This window comes from Zootermopsis nevadensis, unplaced genomic scaffold, assembly GCF_977971745.1.
Source record: "Zootermopsis nevadensis isolate Lab colony 2312 unplaced genomic scaffold, Znev_1.0 Znev_ptg000025l, whole genome shotgun sequence".
Taxonomy (NCBI): domain Eukaryota; kingdom Metazoa; phylum Arthropoda; class Insecta; order Blattodea; family Termopsidae; genus Zootermopsis; species Zootermopsis nevadensis.
Window position 1 is genome coordinate 10,213,647 of NW_028259157.1, and position 20,843 is coordinate 10,234,489.

A 20,843-nucleotide genomic window follows, 5' to 3' on the forward strand; every position below is an offset into this window, starting at 1 on the left:
AAAGTGAACTAGAAAAGGACATACTGAAATATTAAATGTGTTCATTACGTGGGATGTCAGATAAACATATACATCCTAAGTTCCTTTTGTGAGATTATTAAAAACTCATGTGTTTCACGTGTTCAGTATAGCTGAGAATTCACTCTCTCATACTAATATATTCAAATGATAAAACTTACAGAAAATATAATGAAATAGGTAACAGAGACATAATAAGATACAACATGTGACAAATCTGTCACCAAACAGTTCTGTCAAAAGAAATCAGACAAGACTACAAAATCTAGTTTTCATTCTTATTTGTACTTATTCATCAATGTCTGTAAATTATATCTACTTTACAATAATATGAACTCTTTACTATGGTACATTTGTTATAAAAATCATTACATACTTCAATCTTTCTTGAAAGCAGATTAAGACATAATAGTATGGTTCTTCTATTATACTGGTTGTACATAGTCTGCAGCCTGTGCAGTAGGAGACAAATATTTTCTCTACCATAAGTGTTTCTACAAGTCATGAACATGAACAATTTAGATAGTAAACACAATGTATAACCTTCTACAGCATCAGCATCTGTTGTCATTAATGAAATATATAATGACCTTCTTTGACCCCAGTAAGGGTCTCACAACCTAGATTTGGATTGTAATATGATGCTGGGAATCTGGAGTAGTTTAACTCACACAGTATAGCAACTTTTTGAGGTTACAAATTTAATTCTGACCTCTGTAGAATCATTCACTCACAAAAATAAAAATTCTCCCTTAATGTGTTCTCCGAGACATTCAAATGCTTACATTATAACCTATCACAAAGAACTCGTTATATAAAACACAAACTGTCACATTTATACATACAACTACCTGCATTCAAACAAGCTTCTCATATAGAACTCTAAGATACATACACCCATTACTTCATATAATGCATATTCAGGCACACAAGAAAAGAAAGACAAAAAAGAAAAAACTAATTTCTTTGCAATACATCTTTCCCAATTCCAAACAGGACAGTAATGCCACATAAAGATGGGAACAGAATAATAAATGGTCTGCAATACAATAAAAAAAATTCCTTAATCACAGATCCACAAGCAATTGGCAGATATCAAATGTATTTTCAGCACTATAAGATGCATTAAGATGTTGTCTTCACATTAACTCTGAAGTATAAGTCAAAAGAATGAGTTTATGACTCTAGCAAAGGAAATATGAAAAGCCAGTTTACAGAAGTAGATGGCCTAGGATTGAGTACAACCGTGACTTAACGGGTGCCAGTGTGTTACATACATGCCGTAACATCCTGTGGATTGAAAACGTGTTACAGTAAAATTTGTAAATTCCTTTTTGCATGAGTATGCAAGAATTTATATTACAGCAATTCAAACATGATTTGTACAAAACCATGCATAAATCAAATTTGACAAAAATTATAATAAAATTCTTTGCATATAAAACTAAATGGGGTTGCCAGACTTTTAGGAGTTACAGTAAAAATTCCCTCAACATTCCTTGGATAAGCAATGACACATTTCTAGAAACTTAGTGAACTGTTTATATGACATGAATAAAATATTTCCTTTCAATTCCAAGTGGTAATATGAAAAATAAAACCATGACCGCTAGACTATAGGAACGTGGAATGAGGTTTTTATCAGAAATGATGTCAGAACTTATAGGGGTAGAAGATTGGGCAAGTTATTTGCAAAAAATCTGTTAACACTTAATTACATCTGATCTTGAAAGTTTATTGTTTTATGGAAAGGAAATTAAGCCAGTTACAGATATTTTACTATACGACCATTATGCAAAAACCAGGAATAACAGTCCAAACAATAGCTGCAAAAACTTTCATTTTCTAGTTTTGGTTAAATTCCAGAATTTCCCAGATTGTGATTACAAAATGAAGTAAAAACCAGATATTTCTCACATGGGCATCTTAATAGCCTGTTGACTTACAATCACACATCAGCAAGTTATCCTTTCATCTCAAAGTACTGAACAGTGTATTTTCAGAACAGTTTGGCTGACAATGGATGAAACTTTTTTCCTTAATACAAACAGAAAAGATGAAGAATAATATACCAATGTACATCCTGTTTATAAACTATGAAAAGTCATATAAAAGGGATAAATTATTCACAATTTAAAAAAACAGAAATTCAGAAGATGATTTGATAAATACCATAAAATTCTTTCATAAAGATAATTCTGCAACAATAAAATCAGGAAACATAATAACATAACTAACTAGATGGCTTACTGAACCAGAAGGTTTATCACCGAATTAACCAAAGCCCTCATCCGGACCATCCTGGGCCAACAAAATCCAATCTCCTTCAACTTCTATCTCCCATAGATCCAGCCTGACACTAAACTCCCATCTACGTCTAGGTCTCTCCAGTGGTCTATTCCCCTCAGGCTTCCCAACCAATAACCGGTGCACACCTCTTGTCCCATCCACGCGTGCTACATGCCCCGCCCATCTTTCTTCTCGTCTTAATCACCCTGACAATATTGGGGGAGGAGTACAGATTTTTAAGCTCATCATTATGCAGTTTTCTCCACGCTCCATCGTCTTCCCTCTTAGCCCCAAATATCCTCCTCAACACCCTATTCTCAAACACCTGCAATCTGTGTTCCTCCCTTTGAGTGAGAGACCATGTTTCGTACCCATACAAAACAACAGGAAAATTATTGTTTTGTATACTTCAATTTTCAGGTTCTTAGAAATCAGACGGGAAGACAAAATATTTTGAACTGAAAAGTAGCAAGCATTTCTGGAATTTAGTCTCCTCCCAACTTCCTCATGAGTATCATTTTGATTTGTTATTGTTGTTCCAAAATATTTGAACTTTGTAACACTTTCAAAGGATTTATTAGCCACCCTAAGTTAATTCTGCCCGCCTGTCTGCTGGCGACGAGATACCAACATGTACTTAGTTTTTTCTGAATTTACTTCTAGCCCCACCTGTCTACTAGCCTCTAGTAAAACTTCTGCCTTCCTCTTTATTGTATATATATCGTCCCCCAATAAATTAACATCAGCAGCATGTGCCAATAGCTGATGTGTCCCATTCAATTGCAGACCCTCCTGCCTATCTTGGACTTTCCTGATGGCATATTCTAGCACAAAGTTAAAGAGCAAGGGAGACAAAGCATCTCCTTGTTTCAGACCGTTCTTGATGAAGAATGACTCAGATACATATTTACCTACTCATATTTTGCTATAGGTTTCATTTAAGCACATTTTTATTAGACTCACTAGCTTCTTTGATATATCAAATTCAATAAGAATATTATATAGCACTTTTCTCTTCACAGTCATAGGCTTTTTTGAAATCTATAAATAATTGATGTATGGTCCCACTGAACTCCCATTTTTTTCTAGTATCTGATGAATGCAAAAGATCTGATCAACTGTTGATCTGTTTCATCTGAACCCATACCGATGATCCCCAATAATTTCATTCGCATATGGAGTTAAACTTGCCAAAAGAATGTTTGATAGAATTTTGTATGAGGTTGATAGCTCAGAAATTCCTCGGTAATTACCACTCATAATACAATAATGAATAACTACTTTAGTTATGTGGTTTACTACCCCTAATAATGTATATGAATCAGGTAATTAAACAAAATTTAAGGAATGATGACTGGACATAATAAAGAAATGTGTGCCATTCCATATATTAACAACGGACACAGAGGATGGCATATGCCAAAATTTAAATTAACCTGTCTGAGTTTTACAAGATGAAAAAATCAACAAACCCAGAAGTGATTGCTTCTCAGGTAAACAGGATTAAAATAATAATCAGAAATTACATAATCAAGGATATTAAAACATTCAAATATTTAGACAACTCAATCACTAATACAAGACATGTATCAAAGAACCTAAATAATATATAACAGAATAAATATATTAATTAGAAGACATTTTGGGAAGCAAATGACAAGGGAAAAATTGTTCACGTTCCGCAGTGTGGTTAGGAAACAAACACTATTATATGCTGGTCAACCCTGGACCTTGGGAAGGCTGATGACAGGTAAACTGAGGAAGCACAGATGAGATTTTTATGACTATTACTAGGAGTAACAAAAAAAGATCATATTCAAAATGAAATTCATGGCAATGGAAATTAATAACAAATGGAAAGAACATGTGCAACAACTGTGATAATATCATATACCTCGAACAGTTATGTGCTGCTGACCTTACTGGCACAAAGACCAGGGAAGGCCTAGGAAGTGACTGATGGATCAATTAGTGTACTGCTTTGAAATCAGATAAAAAGCACCCAAACCTTGGGAGAAGCATAAGATGTCTTTTACATTACATCCCCGAAGCAATAGTGTTCAAGAAAATATATAACTCTGCAACAACAGAAACAATTTTTTCTGAAGAAGCAGGTTAAGGCAAGTTCTAATGTCTTACATTCAGGAGACATACAATTCAAACATCAGAGAGAGATAACCTGACTTGCAATTATTTATGCTTTTTCCAAATACCAAGACACCACCTTAAAATACACATCTGCATTATTCCACATCTTTCCTGATTCTTTATTCACAATCATCTTATATTTCTTCTTTGATGCTATACAACCTCTGTTTTCTAAACAGTATCACAAAACAAAGACCCACAAGAATGTAAATTTTTGTAAGGAAGAATAATTTTGTTACTGTTATTGATCAAAATGATTCTTCACCAAATAACAAAGATATTTCAGACAAGATACTTACAAACTCAAGATTGTCTGAAACTGGACTGCATATGGGTTTACTTACTACATGGAAGACTTTCTCAAGTGTACCTATCAATGTTATTAACTTTACTATGCAAGAATAATGTAAATCATATTTGTTAAAATTAACAATAAAATATTGTATTACACTAGCATATCCAAAAGCTGATTCTTCTCTAAGTACAACCATTTAAACTAAAGTTCTATTCAAATGTTTTCAATGTCTGTCACTCCATATCTCTGATTATCACTTTCTACTGGACAAAAGATATTATTTGGAATTTGATAGAACTAGTTATGCAAAAAATGACATGTCAATGCAGGATTATTAACCTGAATACTTTTAAGTCTCATTCTACATTCCACTCCTTGTGTGTGTGTGTGTGTGGGGGGGGGGGGGGGTGTTTGTTTGCATGCAATTTAACAGCAGTCACAATCGAAACAGCAGCACACAGTTTTGTGAACTTCATGTCTATATGAAATCAACTTTCATAGATACTATGTCACACAAACACATAGACACTGCATATGTAAGAAATTAATTCAAAAGATGTACAAAGTGATCATATACATTAACCATGTGATCTATGTAATGGAGGAGTGTTGTGTTTTCTTGTGGGTAGAAATTTAATTTCTAAATATTATTTCGATGAGCTTCAGCTTTAGAGATGGTCACATTCCTTCCTTGCTCCTTTTGACAAAAGCAGGCAAATGTAAAGTAAGCTGCACCATACTATAAAAGTAACACAAATTACTGTATTAACAAATTTACAAACAGAAGCACGGTTAATCCATAATATGTGCAGTCACTTGCATAACAGTTGTTAATAAATTATATTATTTCAAGTCAAAAATTGGTTTGAAAAATTTCACACTGTTACAGGTCATGCACTACTTTTGATGTACACCATGTAAAATTAAATTTGTCAGATTTTTTAAAACTAGAAAAAAAATATCTGACGGATGCATAACTTACACACGTCTGATTTCACAATTATGTGCATATGATTCTATGATTTACTTCTCATTTTAAATGTTTCAAACATAGCAAAGTTTACCACACACAAAATGCAAATGTAATTAAACCAAGCAATGCAAAAAATCCCAGAATGTAAATACCCTAGGCAAAAGGAGAAAACAGTTTCTAAAACACCGCTTAATAGTGGTTTTGCTACAGCGGTGAGCCATACACCAACAAAATACAGATAAAGGGCTGCCATAAAATAAAGATGTAATACATTTACTAAACTTAATTTAGATGACTGCTGTCTTCCTGGGTTGTGCCATGTAGTCTGGTAGAAGTTTACTGATGTTTTAGAGATGTTCGCTGCCTTCAACCCTGAAGATAGAGGCAGCAAGCACTTCTTAATGCCAGTAAACTTCCAACAGACTACACAATGCACAAACCCAGAAGACTACTATCTTCATATCTGCTGCTATAAGAACCTCAAATATCACAAACTTAATTTACTGAGAATGTTCTCCCACCAAAACAACTTTTTGAACATGTGGTAACAATTTTGTAGGAAACCTACATCATTTGAGACTGAAATGTAATTTCAGGCATGAAATTAAATGTGCAAATGTTAACAAAACTCAATAAATTACAAAAAGAAAGAATTATTCACATAATTCCTAATGACTGCATAAAAGTTGGTAGGGGGTAACAAGCTTTCACTCGTCCAACTTTCATCAAACGGAAAATATTACTGCTCCCATAATGCAACCACCTCACACTGATGGTAGGTAGATAAATCACCAGATGATCCATGGTATGCTGTGGAAGACTTCCCAACTGCAGAACTCATAGTATGTTACTTTTTCAACACCAATTCATTAACCACCACAATTAGAACAAAGTAGTTCATAATTCATACTTACATTTCTTTAGTTTATTCTCCTTATTCAATAACAGCCAAAACTGTCAGTCCTATGAAGTATTTTCCTATTTCAGACTCCATTTATTTATGTATTTAGCACTTTGTTTCTTAACATGAAGATTAGTGTATTACTCACAAAACTTACATTATAATTGAGTCTTCTTATATTATTTTACTTTTACATGATCAAAATGTCCCAGCATGCAACAGCCTTTTAAACAGTGTGGTTATAATCCTTCAAGTCATTTATCATAAAACTGAATATTAAAACTTGTCTTCTCATGTTGCATACTCAAAAATTCTTTTATTCACACCTTGACACTTCAAAATGTACATTTTCATCATCGCTGATGACATTCACAATGTTTTCACAAAATTGTACCATTGCTGGGACAGTAAAGACAACTCATTTTGTACTGGTCATAACGACTTGGCTTACACTACTGTATCTAGGGTTAGTACCCCTATTAACACGATGATGTCCCGATAGTTCAGTAGAGACTGCTAAGTGATCTTCATGCCTCATTGCTGTAGCCATAGACTACACAAAAACAAACAAATACATTCAATTAAAGTAACAGCCAAATCAAAACTTAATGCAGTCTTATTAGCTGTTTTAAGTACTTGTATAAATTTTTTTAACAGAACCTTTACATATTTATCACCTTTGGTCCCTATTATTAGTTTTTTTAAATAATTGTTTTCTAAAAAATAAAAACTGTAGAAGCACTTTCTTCATGGGTGCATGGTATTTGGTATCTGTGGCTGAATTACACAGAATATTTAGATGACAAATGAAATAAAAACAAGAGATAAAAGTAAAATAATTTAAGGTGATGAAGACTGAAAGGGAATGTAACATTCAAAGACTCAATTTAAATTACTTTTGTCTTCAGTTAGTACTGCCTGCATGTAAAAGGAAACAAGAACATAGTATGCTGTAGGGCTGATACGAAGGTCTCACCAATAATTATATGCATGCATTTCAGACTACTCTTATAATGGTCATACTGTTTGTCAGTATAATAGCTTACACGTACCAAGCGCCCTTTTACTCGCTTGGGCATATCTTCATCCAAGCTGTAGATAGCCTCACGTTTCAATACAAGCTGAGAATTGTCTTCAAAAACAACCTGAAAAAATTAAATTACAAATTGGTATCATTCAATAATCTACCATTCCCATTTGAAAATATGGTAAATTTTGTTATAAAAAAGAGAAGGGAAAGAAATCTTCAGGTAAAAAAATATGCCAACATGGAGGGATAGTATATTTACAATATTTAATGAATCACTGAATCAGATGGAAAGCTGATCATAAATGCAAAGTGGTCAAGGATTTGGAAAATTATCATGTCTATAGATAGATACTGTTCTGGAATTCACCTGGACAGACTGAAGAAAATCATGAAGAACCAGCAGGACAGCTGGTTGCTGATAGAGATTCAAACTGGATAACTCTCAAGTACAGAGCACTACCAATTCATCTACCTGCTATTACAGTGTCAGTAAATTATATGTTTCATTGTGTAAAATTATTCTTTTAAACTTAATCCAAACAAAGAGCCCAACAGATTAGCCTTTTGTCCTACTGTGACCTGAAGATCGAAGTAGAACCATCTTCCAAAACATTGTAGTTTCTTCAAAGAAGAGTTATCTTCCAAAATGTTGTTTTCTACAAAACCTCCAGAAAATGAGTAAATAAAAAAATACACAATGTGTAGCACCATCATCAGAATATTTCAAAATCTGAGATATATTTCATATTTGAAGATGTGGCAAGCACAGAGACTGTTGTATTCACGTACTATTTCCGCCATATTCACTCACCTGTCCACGATAATACTTCCGACTCATCCGACGCTGAATAACCCACATAAAGCCTTCAACTGATAAATGATTATGAAATAAGTCACAAGCAAATCGACTACATAAAAAGTTTATGATACCTAAATTTCACAGGACAAGACTACATACATGCTATATACGTGTATTCAGAAATTGACCAAGTCCAAACTAAGCAACTTGCAAGTCTCACTGAGATTCCTGAAAATGAGTCATAATCATGGCTTCTCAAATCCTCAACATGTTCCAACTATTATGCTATCCAGCAATCATACATCACACAAGTCACTATGTCAGACACCATTCTGCAGTGCATCAGTACTGTTGCCTTCAGTTTTATAAAACAGGCACTGGCACAGAGAGTATTTTAAGTGTTAGAAGAAGAAATTACTATCATGTAACATAACTGAGACTTTAAAACTACATCTGAGTAACACCTATACATATTCTGTCAGATACGCTAAAAGCACACATTAAAATAAATTACAATTACACCTGCAACATCATCAATAATGTTCACCATAACTCCTTCCTTATGAAGTAACTATTACTAGTGTATGAAGATGTCTTTTCAAAGCTTAAAAAGTGAATATTTTGTTACAAATACTTACTGTGAACATCAGCTGGTGGTTTGTTCCTTGGAAATGGCCATTATACTTTCTGCCATCATTCCAAAGAACATCAACATCTGCGCCCACATGTGGCGGACCATCTTTCCCACATGCAAAATTCTAGAACAAAGATTAACACAAACATAAACAAAAAATACTGCATATAGACAAAATAAATATAAAAAACACAAAAGTCAAAGCCTTTTTCAACTCCTGGACTTAACATGTTCCACTACAAATAATGAAACTAGGTAATGCTTACTCAAAATCATAAAATTTATTCCTCCACAACCTTGTGGAGGAATAAAATGTTTTCCCTACACATTTGACACATCAACTTTTCACAGCACATTACAACAAACAACAGTGGGAAAACTAATACGCAGTAATAAAATATTAAAGAAATTTTCCAATTAGTTTTGCTTCTCTTCTTAGTCTACAAATTCTTATATTGAAACAGGCTGAACTTTTTGCACTGAAGTGCTAATATAGTGTTCGTATGGTAACACTGAAAACAAGGACCAGCACTGAGTACCACCTTGATGCGGCACAGTACAATAGCCTTCTCCCAGAAAACCTCAGTTTGTTGAATTTCACAGTACCAGTTAAACGTTTAGCCAAGATATGTGTGGAATTTACTGCTGTAATTGTCTTCAGTTGGTGCCATAAAAAGTACTGGGAACTCTTTCAATCCTGACCAACAGATATCTGTGGTGTTAACGTCTCAAAAAGATAAGGTTCTCACTGTAATGAGACATTGTGCCTCCATCATCAGATCCTGATGATGAAAGCAGTAAGCACCTGAAACACCAGTCAATTCCTACAAGACCATATGGCACAACAGCCCTGAAGACAGTCTTCTTCATGAAATGGTCAGTTCATATTTCTATGAAATTCAACTTCCAATGTTTTACTCAATCAAATTTGACATAGGCAGATGAGTAACAGAAGAATATCAGAGATTACTGGAAAACAATAAAGGATACTGCCGTAGAAACAATTACTCTTTGTGTCACTACAGTTTATACAAGATTCACATCTGTGGCAAAATCTGAAAAAAATCTGTTCTGCTATGAAACATCACTAGAAAGTTAGTTAGTTGCCTTTCAACAAAAGAACTAAGTTAAGAATTTGATAGTTCATATATCTCAGCCACAAACTTACCGTAATGTCTTCTGGATAAAGATCATCACTAAAAGAGCCATCCGAAAACAGAACCATATAGAATTGGATTTCTGAAATGTCAGATATTCGTCCCTTGTAGTAGCGTCTGTTCTTGTGACGAGCCCATACCAGTTGCCCTACGTGAACACTACAGATCTAGAAAAATAATACATTACATTTATTACCACTTTTCCCCCCATTCTTCACCTGAACATAAATATGGTACACAGCTGCACATACAATCTAGAACTCAGAAAAAAATATGTTTATTTCTATCTTCTAAACTTGAGTAAGTGTACTCTCATCAGAAAACACATATTATGTTTCATACATCTATGAGACTCCAGTCATACCAGTAGGCTATTTTAGAAAGTTATGGTCAGTGAGCATTTAATACAGTTAATAGATGATGATAGCCATTTTCTTAAAAACGGAACTTCACATACAAAGATATGTTCACAATGTTTACTTCAAAATGCTCTACAAACACTGTCTAACAAGCTCTACATTTATCTTTTCAGTTTATCCACTGAATATTAGAGACAAAGTTAAAGATTAACTTTTCCCAAAAACTAATCAGCTGCCCAAACCAGAGGACTTGGTCTGCAAACATAAATTTGTAACTGGACGAACTCTCTCATGATGCAGATAATTTGAATGTAAATGTAATATACCCTATATGAGATATGAGGGTCTTATGGCAGTGTAGATGTCAATGTTGGTCTTCTGGAATGTAATGCCACGTGGACCTGTATGCAGATACCAACATTTTGGAGGAATGTACTACCTCCATCTTCAGTGTTACAACTGAGAAGACCTACATCAACAATATATCTCTCTTCAATCCAAGTTTTGGAAATTTATTTAAGAGGTAAAAGTTCTTAAACACTACAATACTACAAACCTCCATGTATTGACTTGAAACAATCAGAAGTAATCCAAAACTGTGCATCCAGCACAGTAACATGGACATCTGCTTTCCACTTACACACAATTTACATACACATCAAGAGAAAACATTTTGTTTTCACATGCACACGTGTCCACAACCTAACCTGGCAAACACTTGCAAAATATGTTAGTAGATTTCTGTTATTCACTTTATCAAATTGGCATAACACACAAAGAAAACAATCAATGTCTAAATGAAGAGAGTTTACTTGAAGATTATCTCAAACTTCTAAATGCAGAGCATATGCACAAATGCAGTACCTACCTTGTCATGTTTGTGTGCATGACCTTTGCATGAAACACTAATTTGTGAGGAATTATTACTCCAAGGGGATATGTGGAACTGTGCACCAGACAGCAATGCACACATGGGGTGGAACATGTGTTGACACCTGGCATAGCTACACTGAACACAAGCACCACACTGGTTTCCACAAAATATGCATTCCTGTAAACAAAAACCACACTTGAAACCACATCATCATCACCACCACCATAACAGACATTTCATTACAATGTAATTCTAAAGGGTTCTAACAATGGTTCATTATGTTCAACATCGCTGTTTATTTGGTCATAATCCATCATTTAATAACCTAAGACAAGGCCAATACATTGGTGTGGTCCTGTCTTGTCTTAAAATATTAAACAATGGATAACGTCCAGAAAAATAGTAATAATGAGATAATTTCATTACATATGTACCACATACCATAAAGACATAAAAACACTCCAAAGTACAAAATGAAAAAAAAAAAATGTACAAAATCTACTGCACCGAAATGGCTATCATTAGCAAACTTTGACGAGCAAGAAACTTCATGTAGAAGTAACAAAATCAGAAATAACACATTTATTTAATATAGCACTTGAAAGCACAGAAATTTCTGAAAATATGTAAAAATAAGAGAGCGTAGTACAACAGAATAACATCCAAAATTAAACATAATGGCAAATTAAATGCTTTATCATTGTAAAGATAATAGTTTGAGAGACTCTTCAGGTATCTTGTGAGCATAAAAAAATTGAAAATTGTATAATAAAAAATAAAATTCAATAAGTGATGTTAGTGAAAATTATATGATCTCACATGACCGAAATTAGCAATAACATAAAACAGGTCTTAATGCTTAAGTAGTCTGACTCAAATGATTCTGCCATAAAGCACAACCTTCAAAAAACATTTCACTGCCAAAACAAAATCAGTATGTAAAAGCTTGCACTGAGTTGACAAAGAAAAAATCTGATTCATCATGGGTAACAAGTAAAACAAATTACATAAGTATGACTGACGGACATGTCAGCCACTTCCTATATTACCATCAACAAAGGCATTCTGAAGTAATATGAGGGTAGTAAATAAACTCTACTTACAACAAACAAAATAATTCAGATTATATAAAGCAATGTACTTGCTTGTGTCTATAGCAATAACAATTTAAAGACCTGAGTTTTCATCGATCAAACCCTCCCTTACAAACGCTATGTCTTTTTCCTGGAAAATACATTTGATGATTCATCCAAAAGTATTTTTATCTGCATGGAATTTCCATACTGGAGGAATGCTAGTGATCAGTAAGATGTGGACTTTATGCTTACAATCTCTGTGTTCATTTTGCTAACAGACAAGACACTGATGGGTTCCTTGCAAACGGAATCTTTGAATGCAACTCCAGGCAGAAGTAGAGCACACAATATGTGTGCCCAACGAGCATCTGTTGTGCGTTTCAAGGCTCCACCCCTCACATAACACAGGCAACAATACTGAAAACATGGATACAATACATATGTTAAAAAATACTATATGTAATATTAGCATGAAGTACAAAAAAAATGTGGTTTAAGAATTAACAATGAAATCAGTTACATGAATAAAGTTAATTTTTTTTATAACAAAAAATTAAGGGAACTCAAAGGTTAACTTTAAATGTTTTGGTAATGAAGGTCCTACATAACAGGGCTTTAGGCTTTACACATACTTAATTTCTTAAATTAAAATTATTTTTATTTTATAATCATCCTGCATCGGACAAACTATTCATGCAACTTCAACTTGAAATTCAATGTTTATGCCTCCATCATGATGAAAGAGAAAATATTTTTGACCACATACTTACCACTTGATGCATGCCAGCACGACATTTGTCACAAGTCCAATCTGTTCGATCAGCAGGAGATGATGGCAGTACTGTGACGCCATAGCAGCCCGAGTGGACGCATACTCCACAGTCACGACAACTTAAAAGCACAGAGCTGTCCCCACCATCTGTTGTGCGCTTGCTCACAGCCATCTTATTCAAATCCTGTTAAAGCATGAATCATACCACATGCTCAAACCAATGCCTGCACAACACCTACTAATTTCTTTGTAAACAAAAATTCTAAATATAAATTAAAATAAACCATAAAACACAATAGGTAACATCATATTCCACATTATAAAATCTTTATTCAAGGCAACCAACTTCCTCTTCCACAATCTGGAATATTATGCTGTTTCTAGTTTACTTATGTAAGTATGTGATTGATCAGTTGGTAGCGACCTAAATCTGCTAGTAAATATACATACAAAAAAAAACAAAGTTTAAAATTGATGACAATGAACTTTTCACCAACTTGGCATTACAGTACAGTCTGTTCACTTGAACAGACAGTTTAAACGAACAGAACAAACAGTGAACAGTGCGTGTGAAAAATGACATACAGGAAAAGCTATAGCTCTTTTAACTCTGATTTGAAAATTTATGAAACAACACAAGAAAACACAAAAAGAAATTTCCATTCTAAAATATACTCACACATAATCACAAAGTTTTCCAATAAAGAAAATTTTTAAAACACATTATAACATTTCTTTTCAAACACCTGACAAATAGATCCAGTTAAAACAAAATAAACTTAATAAACAAATTCTATGAGTATTACTAACTTCAATTTTTTGGACTTTTACAATCATTATACCTCCTCAAAAAAACAGTTTCAGGAGATGGCTCCTCCCCCATCCTCATGTGATCTTACACAGTCAGGCCTGTTAGAAAGAGCTAATCACAATCTATGGACCTGAGGACGGGGGAAGAAACATCTCCCAAAACATAGTGACTTCTTAAGAATAATGACAATTGAAAAAGTTTAAATTAGTAATTCAACACAATCATCAATAACATTTTGAGATAAACTATGGGCATGTTTCCAACAATGCTAATAAAGAAGTTACAAAAGATAATGAGAGAAAGCTATGAAACTAAGCCATGTCCAACAGAATGATTACCTTATTAGTTATGAAGTGGCTTGAGGAAAGCCACACCGAACTTGTTGAAGGCTTCTCAACTGGATCCGAGTACTTCCAGTCAGGGGGCATACCGCCTCCACCACAGCCCTAGAAGAATTTAAATAACTGTCACACAGCTTAGATGTTAATCTTTTTGAACACAATGGCAAGAGAGATTCAGTAACACATTTTATTCTACTGAGTTCAAAGCCAACACAGGCTCCACGCTCAATTATGCTATGGCTCTGGCTCTGAAGTCAGCATTCCTGCTGACTATCAGCATGGCATGATGAAAATTAAAATACCTTGATAAGTTCAGTACAACACACCTTGCCTATGCTGAATGCTGTACAAAGTGAGCAGAATGGTGTGGTTTGGCTCCAGTAACTGTTGAATGCCTTCTCCAGCTTAAGATTTGGAGGTGAATTCTGCAGTATGTCTTGCAGATATCCAGGACCTATGGTGACATCACCAAATGTTAAATCATCATACTTTAAAACAGGAACACAGGAAGAACTGTTTCTTAGATCGCAGTCTTCTAAATCAGAAATAATTTTGCCTTCTTCTTGGGTACGATAATATATCTTTCCTTAAGATGCAATTGTTTCCATGACTGTAAAATGGTGACTCAACCTGAAACAGCATTTTCTGTGTTCCACTTTCACTCCAAAAAATCTGTCATCAGGAAACTGTCCATTAAGTATTCATCTAGCTACATATGCATAATGTGTGGGAAAACCATCATGCTGGATTGGAAGTGGTGGTCCTGTATGGTGGCCACCACATGCACCAGATTTAACCCCATTATTTTTCTTCCTTTCGGTAACAAAGGAAAAAGTTTATCAGAAAACTCAACCACAGCAGAAGAGAGAAAGAAATGTTTCTCTTGGCCAGTGTGCCCAGACTGGCTCTGGGGCCCACCCAGCCTCTTATACAGTGAAGTACCAAAGTTTGTCTCTGGGTGGCTAAGTGGAAGGAGCATGACTATTCACCTCCAGCTAATGTCAAGGTCAAGAAAGAGTAGAGCTATTTTTCCACTTGCCCACATCTTCACTGTATGACTATTTAAGCACAAAGGACAACTTTAAGAATACTAAACTTTCATTCATGGGTTAACAGCAATTTAAGTTCTTAACCCTAGCTTCAATAACATAAGTAAAATTACACCCACTAAAAACATTTTTCACATAATGTGCACTCCAACTTTAAAAACATGTAACAGCTGTTCAACAGGTTTTCAGAGGAAATTCCATAAAATCCTATACATGTGAATTCAATTTTCTTTCTTGATCTGAGTCATGATTTCACTGCAATGTTAACAGTTGTGCTCCTAGTAGCAATCAATGAAGTTATGTTACCTCTCCACCATGCTACAGAAAATACGAAGTTCCACATCCAATGTTGCAAGTTTAATTTCTGTATGCTGTTTGGTTTTTGTTAAGCAAATATATAAATACCAACATAATTTACATCAACCTTGTATGTAACAGACAAAAAAAAATGTGTCAACATATGACAATGGACTAAAGTGATACCACTGTAAAGCTAACAAAGAAATAAGTCTCCATATAATTCAGTGTATATAACCTACATTTTCGGTTCTTGGCAGTAATGTGTGCCATGCTGACATTCCTAATACTGGTACTACTCTCGGGTATCAACTGTGGTGGATGGCTGCTTCCTTCCTCGCCAGTGGAAGTCATCTGCTGGGAACCAGCTGGCTCAAGCACAGGAGGAGATGCTTCAAGCAATGGCGGTGTGGCAGCAGTCGTCTCCACCGTCACCTCATGTCCAAGTGACGGCCATTGCTTGCTATCAGGTTGTGTCATGTGTAGCATGCCCTTGCTATTCGACATGTCAGATGTCTGAATCCCCCCCTCTAGAAAAAATGGGAGGGGCGTATCATCTTTCATCATTGTGTCAAACATATTCTCGTGTCCACGTGTTACAGAGTTATCATCTTTGTCTGTGGCCAACATGCTTTCAACACAGGACTCCAAAGCCTCTTGCAATTCAATAGTATGACGAGCCATCTTGCCATGTGCATTGTGTATAATGTATGTTGGCTTCCTACGGTTTGGTTTATGGTTTGCAGCCATAGTTTCAGCACTCTGCCATTTACTGGGCATTGACTGAGTTGCTGTAGGTTTCCTTGGCATTACTAACTTCGGAACATGGGGTGACTTCATGAGCACGCTTGATTTGTTGCCTTCGCTGGACTTCACCACCGACTCAGATTGGTTTAATTTTGAAACAGAAGTAACAGGTTTGTCTGGGAATGTCACACTTCCAGGCTTTGATACTGGATGGGATAGGCTCAGTTTTGGAACAGGGGATGGAGTGCCAGACATTCCAGACATTGGAATGTTGACAGGGGCAGTCTCTGTAACCTGCCGGGACTGGTCTGCTTTCACAGTTATGTCTGTTGTCTTAGCAATTACATTTTGATAAGTCCCAGATACTTGCACTGGATGGAGAGGCAGTTCCCCAAAGGTTATCTTTGAATCAGCTGATACATTACTACTAGGTTCTACCTGTACAGGCGTAGACCTTGAATTTGTCTGACTCCACTTTTTGGCAGATTTTGCCGTGTTCAAGGGCTTGATTTCACCAGTCTCAGTGTTACAAAGGTACATTTCATTTTTACAGTTTATCTGGATCCGAAACTCAGTCTGAGGCTTAGGTTCAGATTTTGACTTGTCAGTTTTTGAACCCACACAAGGAATGTCAACCTTATATACACTACAAGTATGTCCAGAAATGGCACTGCCCTTGCTGGTAGATGGCATTAACGCCCTTTCAGGTACACTAGCGTTCGATAATATGGTAGAAGCCTGACCTGTGTCCAGCTGCACATTATTACTGTGCTTCAGGTTTTGAACACTAGAAATTGGAGTCACGCTGACTGCTGTGAATTTCTGCAAAGCTGCCATTGTCTCCTGCACTGAATAAGGACTTTCATCTAGAGTCCCACCAGAAGTACCAGCAACACCTTGAATATTCTTCAACTCCAACAAACCACCTATTGCATTCATCAGTTCTTTATGTGACTGTGCCTCTGAAGAATCTGAGGCTGATGTTGAGCCTGTCATAGAAATGTTTGCCCTACTTAATTCTTCAGAGCCTACTCCAGAAACAAAGGCAGGGTTTATTGCCATAGACACTGCTGTACTGGCAACAAAATCAGAAGATGTTTCAGTTTTAATTATTTTAGTTTCAGTCTTTTTATCTTCCAACATTTTAGCTTCAACCTTTTCAATTTTTATGCTTGCAGTTTCAATTTTCCCACTTTTGGTTTCTTTATTTTTCACCTTTTCATATTCAGTCTTTTTATGTCCAATTTCATCAGTTTTTATCATGTGATATTTAATTTCTACTGCACTATCTAAGTGTTCAGCAACAAGTGCAGACTTCTGAATACTGTCTAGATGACTTGATGTTTGTGAATCCCCAACACACTTCACAGTAAAATCCCAGCTAGAAGCATGAGTATTTCTTGCAACATGACTGCAAAAATCAATTGTAGGTTTCTTGCCAACACCCTCCACCGTGAAGGTTCCACTCTGTCCACCACTTCTATTACTTGAGGCTTGCTGTATAGACCATGCTAGGTTAGTATTATTTTCACCGATGTCCTGCTGCCCAAATATTTTGTGCTGCGTTTGTCTCTTGTTTTCAGTCTGCATGAATCTGACATATTCATTAAGATAGCCCACATAATTTGATGGAGAATACAGAGTTCCAGCAATGGGCAGATTTCCAGCAGTAGGTCCAGAATTTCGAGATGTCATGACAACAGCTCCAGAATGTGATGCGATAGATGTGCACACTGGCAACTGCATTCTGACACCTGCAACAGCAAAATAATCATATACTCTTTTTTGTAATTATCACATTTCATACACATATCAATTCACATGAACTCCACACAAACATTTTTTCACAAAGGCAAGCACTCACAATGTTCATGCAAGATGTTTCAAAGAAAACTGTTGTGCACCCATCTGCACAATCACAACCAAGACAAAATATGTATATGAACAAGGAGGCTTATATAAAAATATCCGTAAACTGTAAAGTAGGTATGACTTGAAGAAAAGCTGGCAATATAAGCAGTAATGGTGGAAGTGATATCACAGTCACCTTCACAGTTGGCATTAGTGGTGGTAGTGAATGTTTTACTAATAACTGATGATAAAGACAACATACTAAAACATCAATAAAAGAGATTACTGACGAATTAAAGAAGTCTTTTCATGCTTCATCGAACTGCATTTGCAATAAGTTTGAAACTTGCAAAATTAAAGTTACAAATTGCACAAACTGATTCCTTTGAATAAAAACATTCCAGTATAGTCATATGAAGAAAAAAATTAAAATCAAGAATTCATAGCATGTTCATTTTGCTTACTCCAGGGCGTCTGAGTAGAGCAAAAATAAATGCACATTCTTTGACACCCAGCAGAAAGAATTATGACTACAAAATTCATCAAATGTCTGAATGAAAACAGAAGACACACACCAACAATGTTAAACCACATACCATGCGTTTCACACAAAGAATCACAATTGCTAAGATGCACAAATGTAGCTGCATAAAGAAGCATAAAAGAAAAGTACCAACAATAATAATAAAGAATTAACATTCCCGAGAACCTAAAATAAATTAAACACAAATTCATTTTAAGTACTTGACATCAAATAATATCAATAACAGGAAAAGCACTGAGAAAAGAACATATATAACACAATATAAACAATACAGTATAAATCAGTAAGAACTGTAAATAACATAAAAAAGGAGTGACAATGAAATCATGGTGTGAATTATGAGTATAGCAGTCTATCATTGTAAGTATAACAGAATTGAGAATGGAAGAACTGTTTTTTAAAAAACATTAATGAATCAGACGGCACTGAAATGCCATCTGGAATGAAGTGCTGAAAGAATTAGTCTAGCTAACATGCCTTTATATTCATCAACACATTAAACATTAACAAATTTACTATAGCTTAAGGCTGCAAACTACCTACGAATCCTTAAGTTTAGACAAATCCACCAATGTAAAAAAGCTCCAAGTGACAGATGACCCAACAGAATTGTCTCACTGATCACCAAATCTCATAACAATGGACTTATTTTGGGAAGGACAAGGTCTGTTTCTCCACTTTCTTGATAACAATGGACAAGCTCTCATGCATCAAGAAGAAACAGATGTGTAATATTGCAACACACTGCATACCGACAGTAGGGTGATCATGTTATACCCACAGATTATTTTGGACTATGACTGAACAAAAAGAGCTGCCGACATGTAAGATAAGGAAAGTATATCTACTTGTCGAAAAGAAAAACAAACTAACAGCCCACTGCTGTCCTTCAAAACATTCTCAATATTTCACTGTGCATATGTTTTGCCTGCCAAAATCAATCTAGTAGTTCAACATTACACTGATTTTATTTCATATAGAAATGGCTCTTTATTGAAAACCTCAGAGATTCTAAAATAAAAAAAGTCTATAAAATTAATGCTGCTGAAGAAATGTTAAAATATGGGCAATTACAACACAAAAACCAGTACAGTCAACATCTGACACTCCAGAAAATAGCAAGGTAAATAAACCAGTTATGCAAAGAACAAAGTAATGTTACATGAAATCAGTGTTAACAAATTTAATTGTAAGAATTACAAAAATTTGTGTAAAGTAATCATTAATATTTTTACACTATGTTACAGAGTATCTGTCCATGAGACAGGGGTAAACCTTGTCTCTGAGGCTCATTACATAGTAGGTTCTGGAAAATACATTTTAAGTTAAAAGTGTGCCTTTTTTCAGAATGGCAGTCTTTCGTACTTCCACACTGGAGTGCATACCAGGGACGTCACTTAAATGCTTTAAAATTATCAACACAGCATCCAGTTGCACCAATATTTATTAATTTATTTATTTCAGTAGCTATGTAACATCAAATGAGATGATAGTGAACAATTTATTGGAAAGGATGTGAGGAAGTGGTCATGGCCTGATTTTAAAATACTATCCCAGCATTTGCCTGAAGGGACCGAAGAAAACCTCACTCAGGAAAGCTGGTCTCTGGGCCAGAATCTGAACCCAGCACCTCCCAAATATGAGGGAGTTGGAATTTCCTTTGCCTTCACATTCCACATACACAATATTTTAATCAGATCTTCATGTTTTAATATTCTTTCCCAATTCTTTCTTCACAATGTTTTAATCAGTTGGTATAGAAATGTCAACTAGTAAACATGTATCTTTCCAGTCTTGAACTGCAACATCAGATTTCTTGCATGGTATGGTTCTGCTATAATTTCTTGGTTAGGAGTGTAATAATTTCATTATATTTAT

The 20,843-nt window shown here is 35.0% G+C and overlaps 1 protein-coding gene across 5 annotated transcripts in view; it reads right to left on the minus strand.

The window, feature by feature from the left end:
* Positions 1-112: 112 nt before the first annotated feature.
* The window catches only part of LOC110833525 (uncharacterized), a 30,893-nt gene continuing 10,162 nt past the window's right edge, over positions 113-20,843 (minus strand). For 4 of the 5 annotated variants that reach the window (XM_022071697.2, XM_022071698.2, XM_022071696.2 and 1 more), the window contains 10 exons: positions 16,066-18,324; positions 14,804-14,931; positions 14,475-14,582; positions 13,324-13,509; positions 12,806-12,970; positions 11,472-11,654; positions 10,256-10,411; positions 9,092-9,211; positions 7,677-7,769; positions 113-7,177 (listed from right to left, as the gene is read on the minus strand). In XM_022071697.2, coding sequence (XP_021927389.2) covers positions 7,043-7,177; positions 7,677-7,769; positions 9,092-9,211; positions 10,256-10,411; positions 11,472-11,654; positions 12,806-12,970; positions 13,324-13,509; positions 14,475-14,582; positions 14,804-14,931; positions 16,066-18,324 — 3,533 coding nt within the window. In that variant the 3' untranslated portion in view covers positions 113-7,042. The remainder of the gene's footprint in view (positions 7,178-7,676; positions 7,770-9,091; positions 9,212-10,255; positions 10,412-11,471; positions 11,655-12,805; positions 12,971-13,323; positions 13,510-14,474; positions 14,583-14,803; positions 14,932-16,065; positions 18,325-20,843) is intronic. The other variant, XR_002544234.2, reaches the window with a different exon arrangement.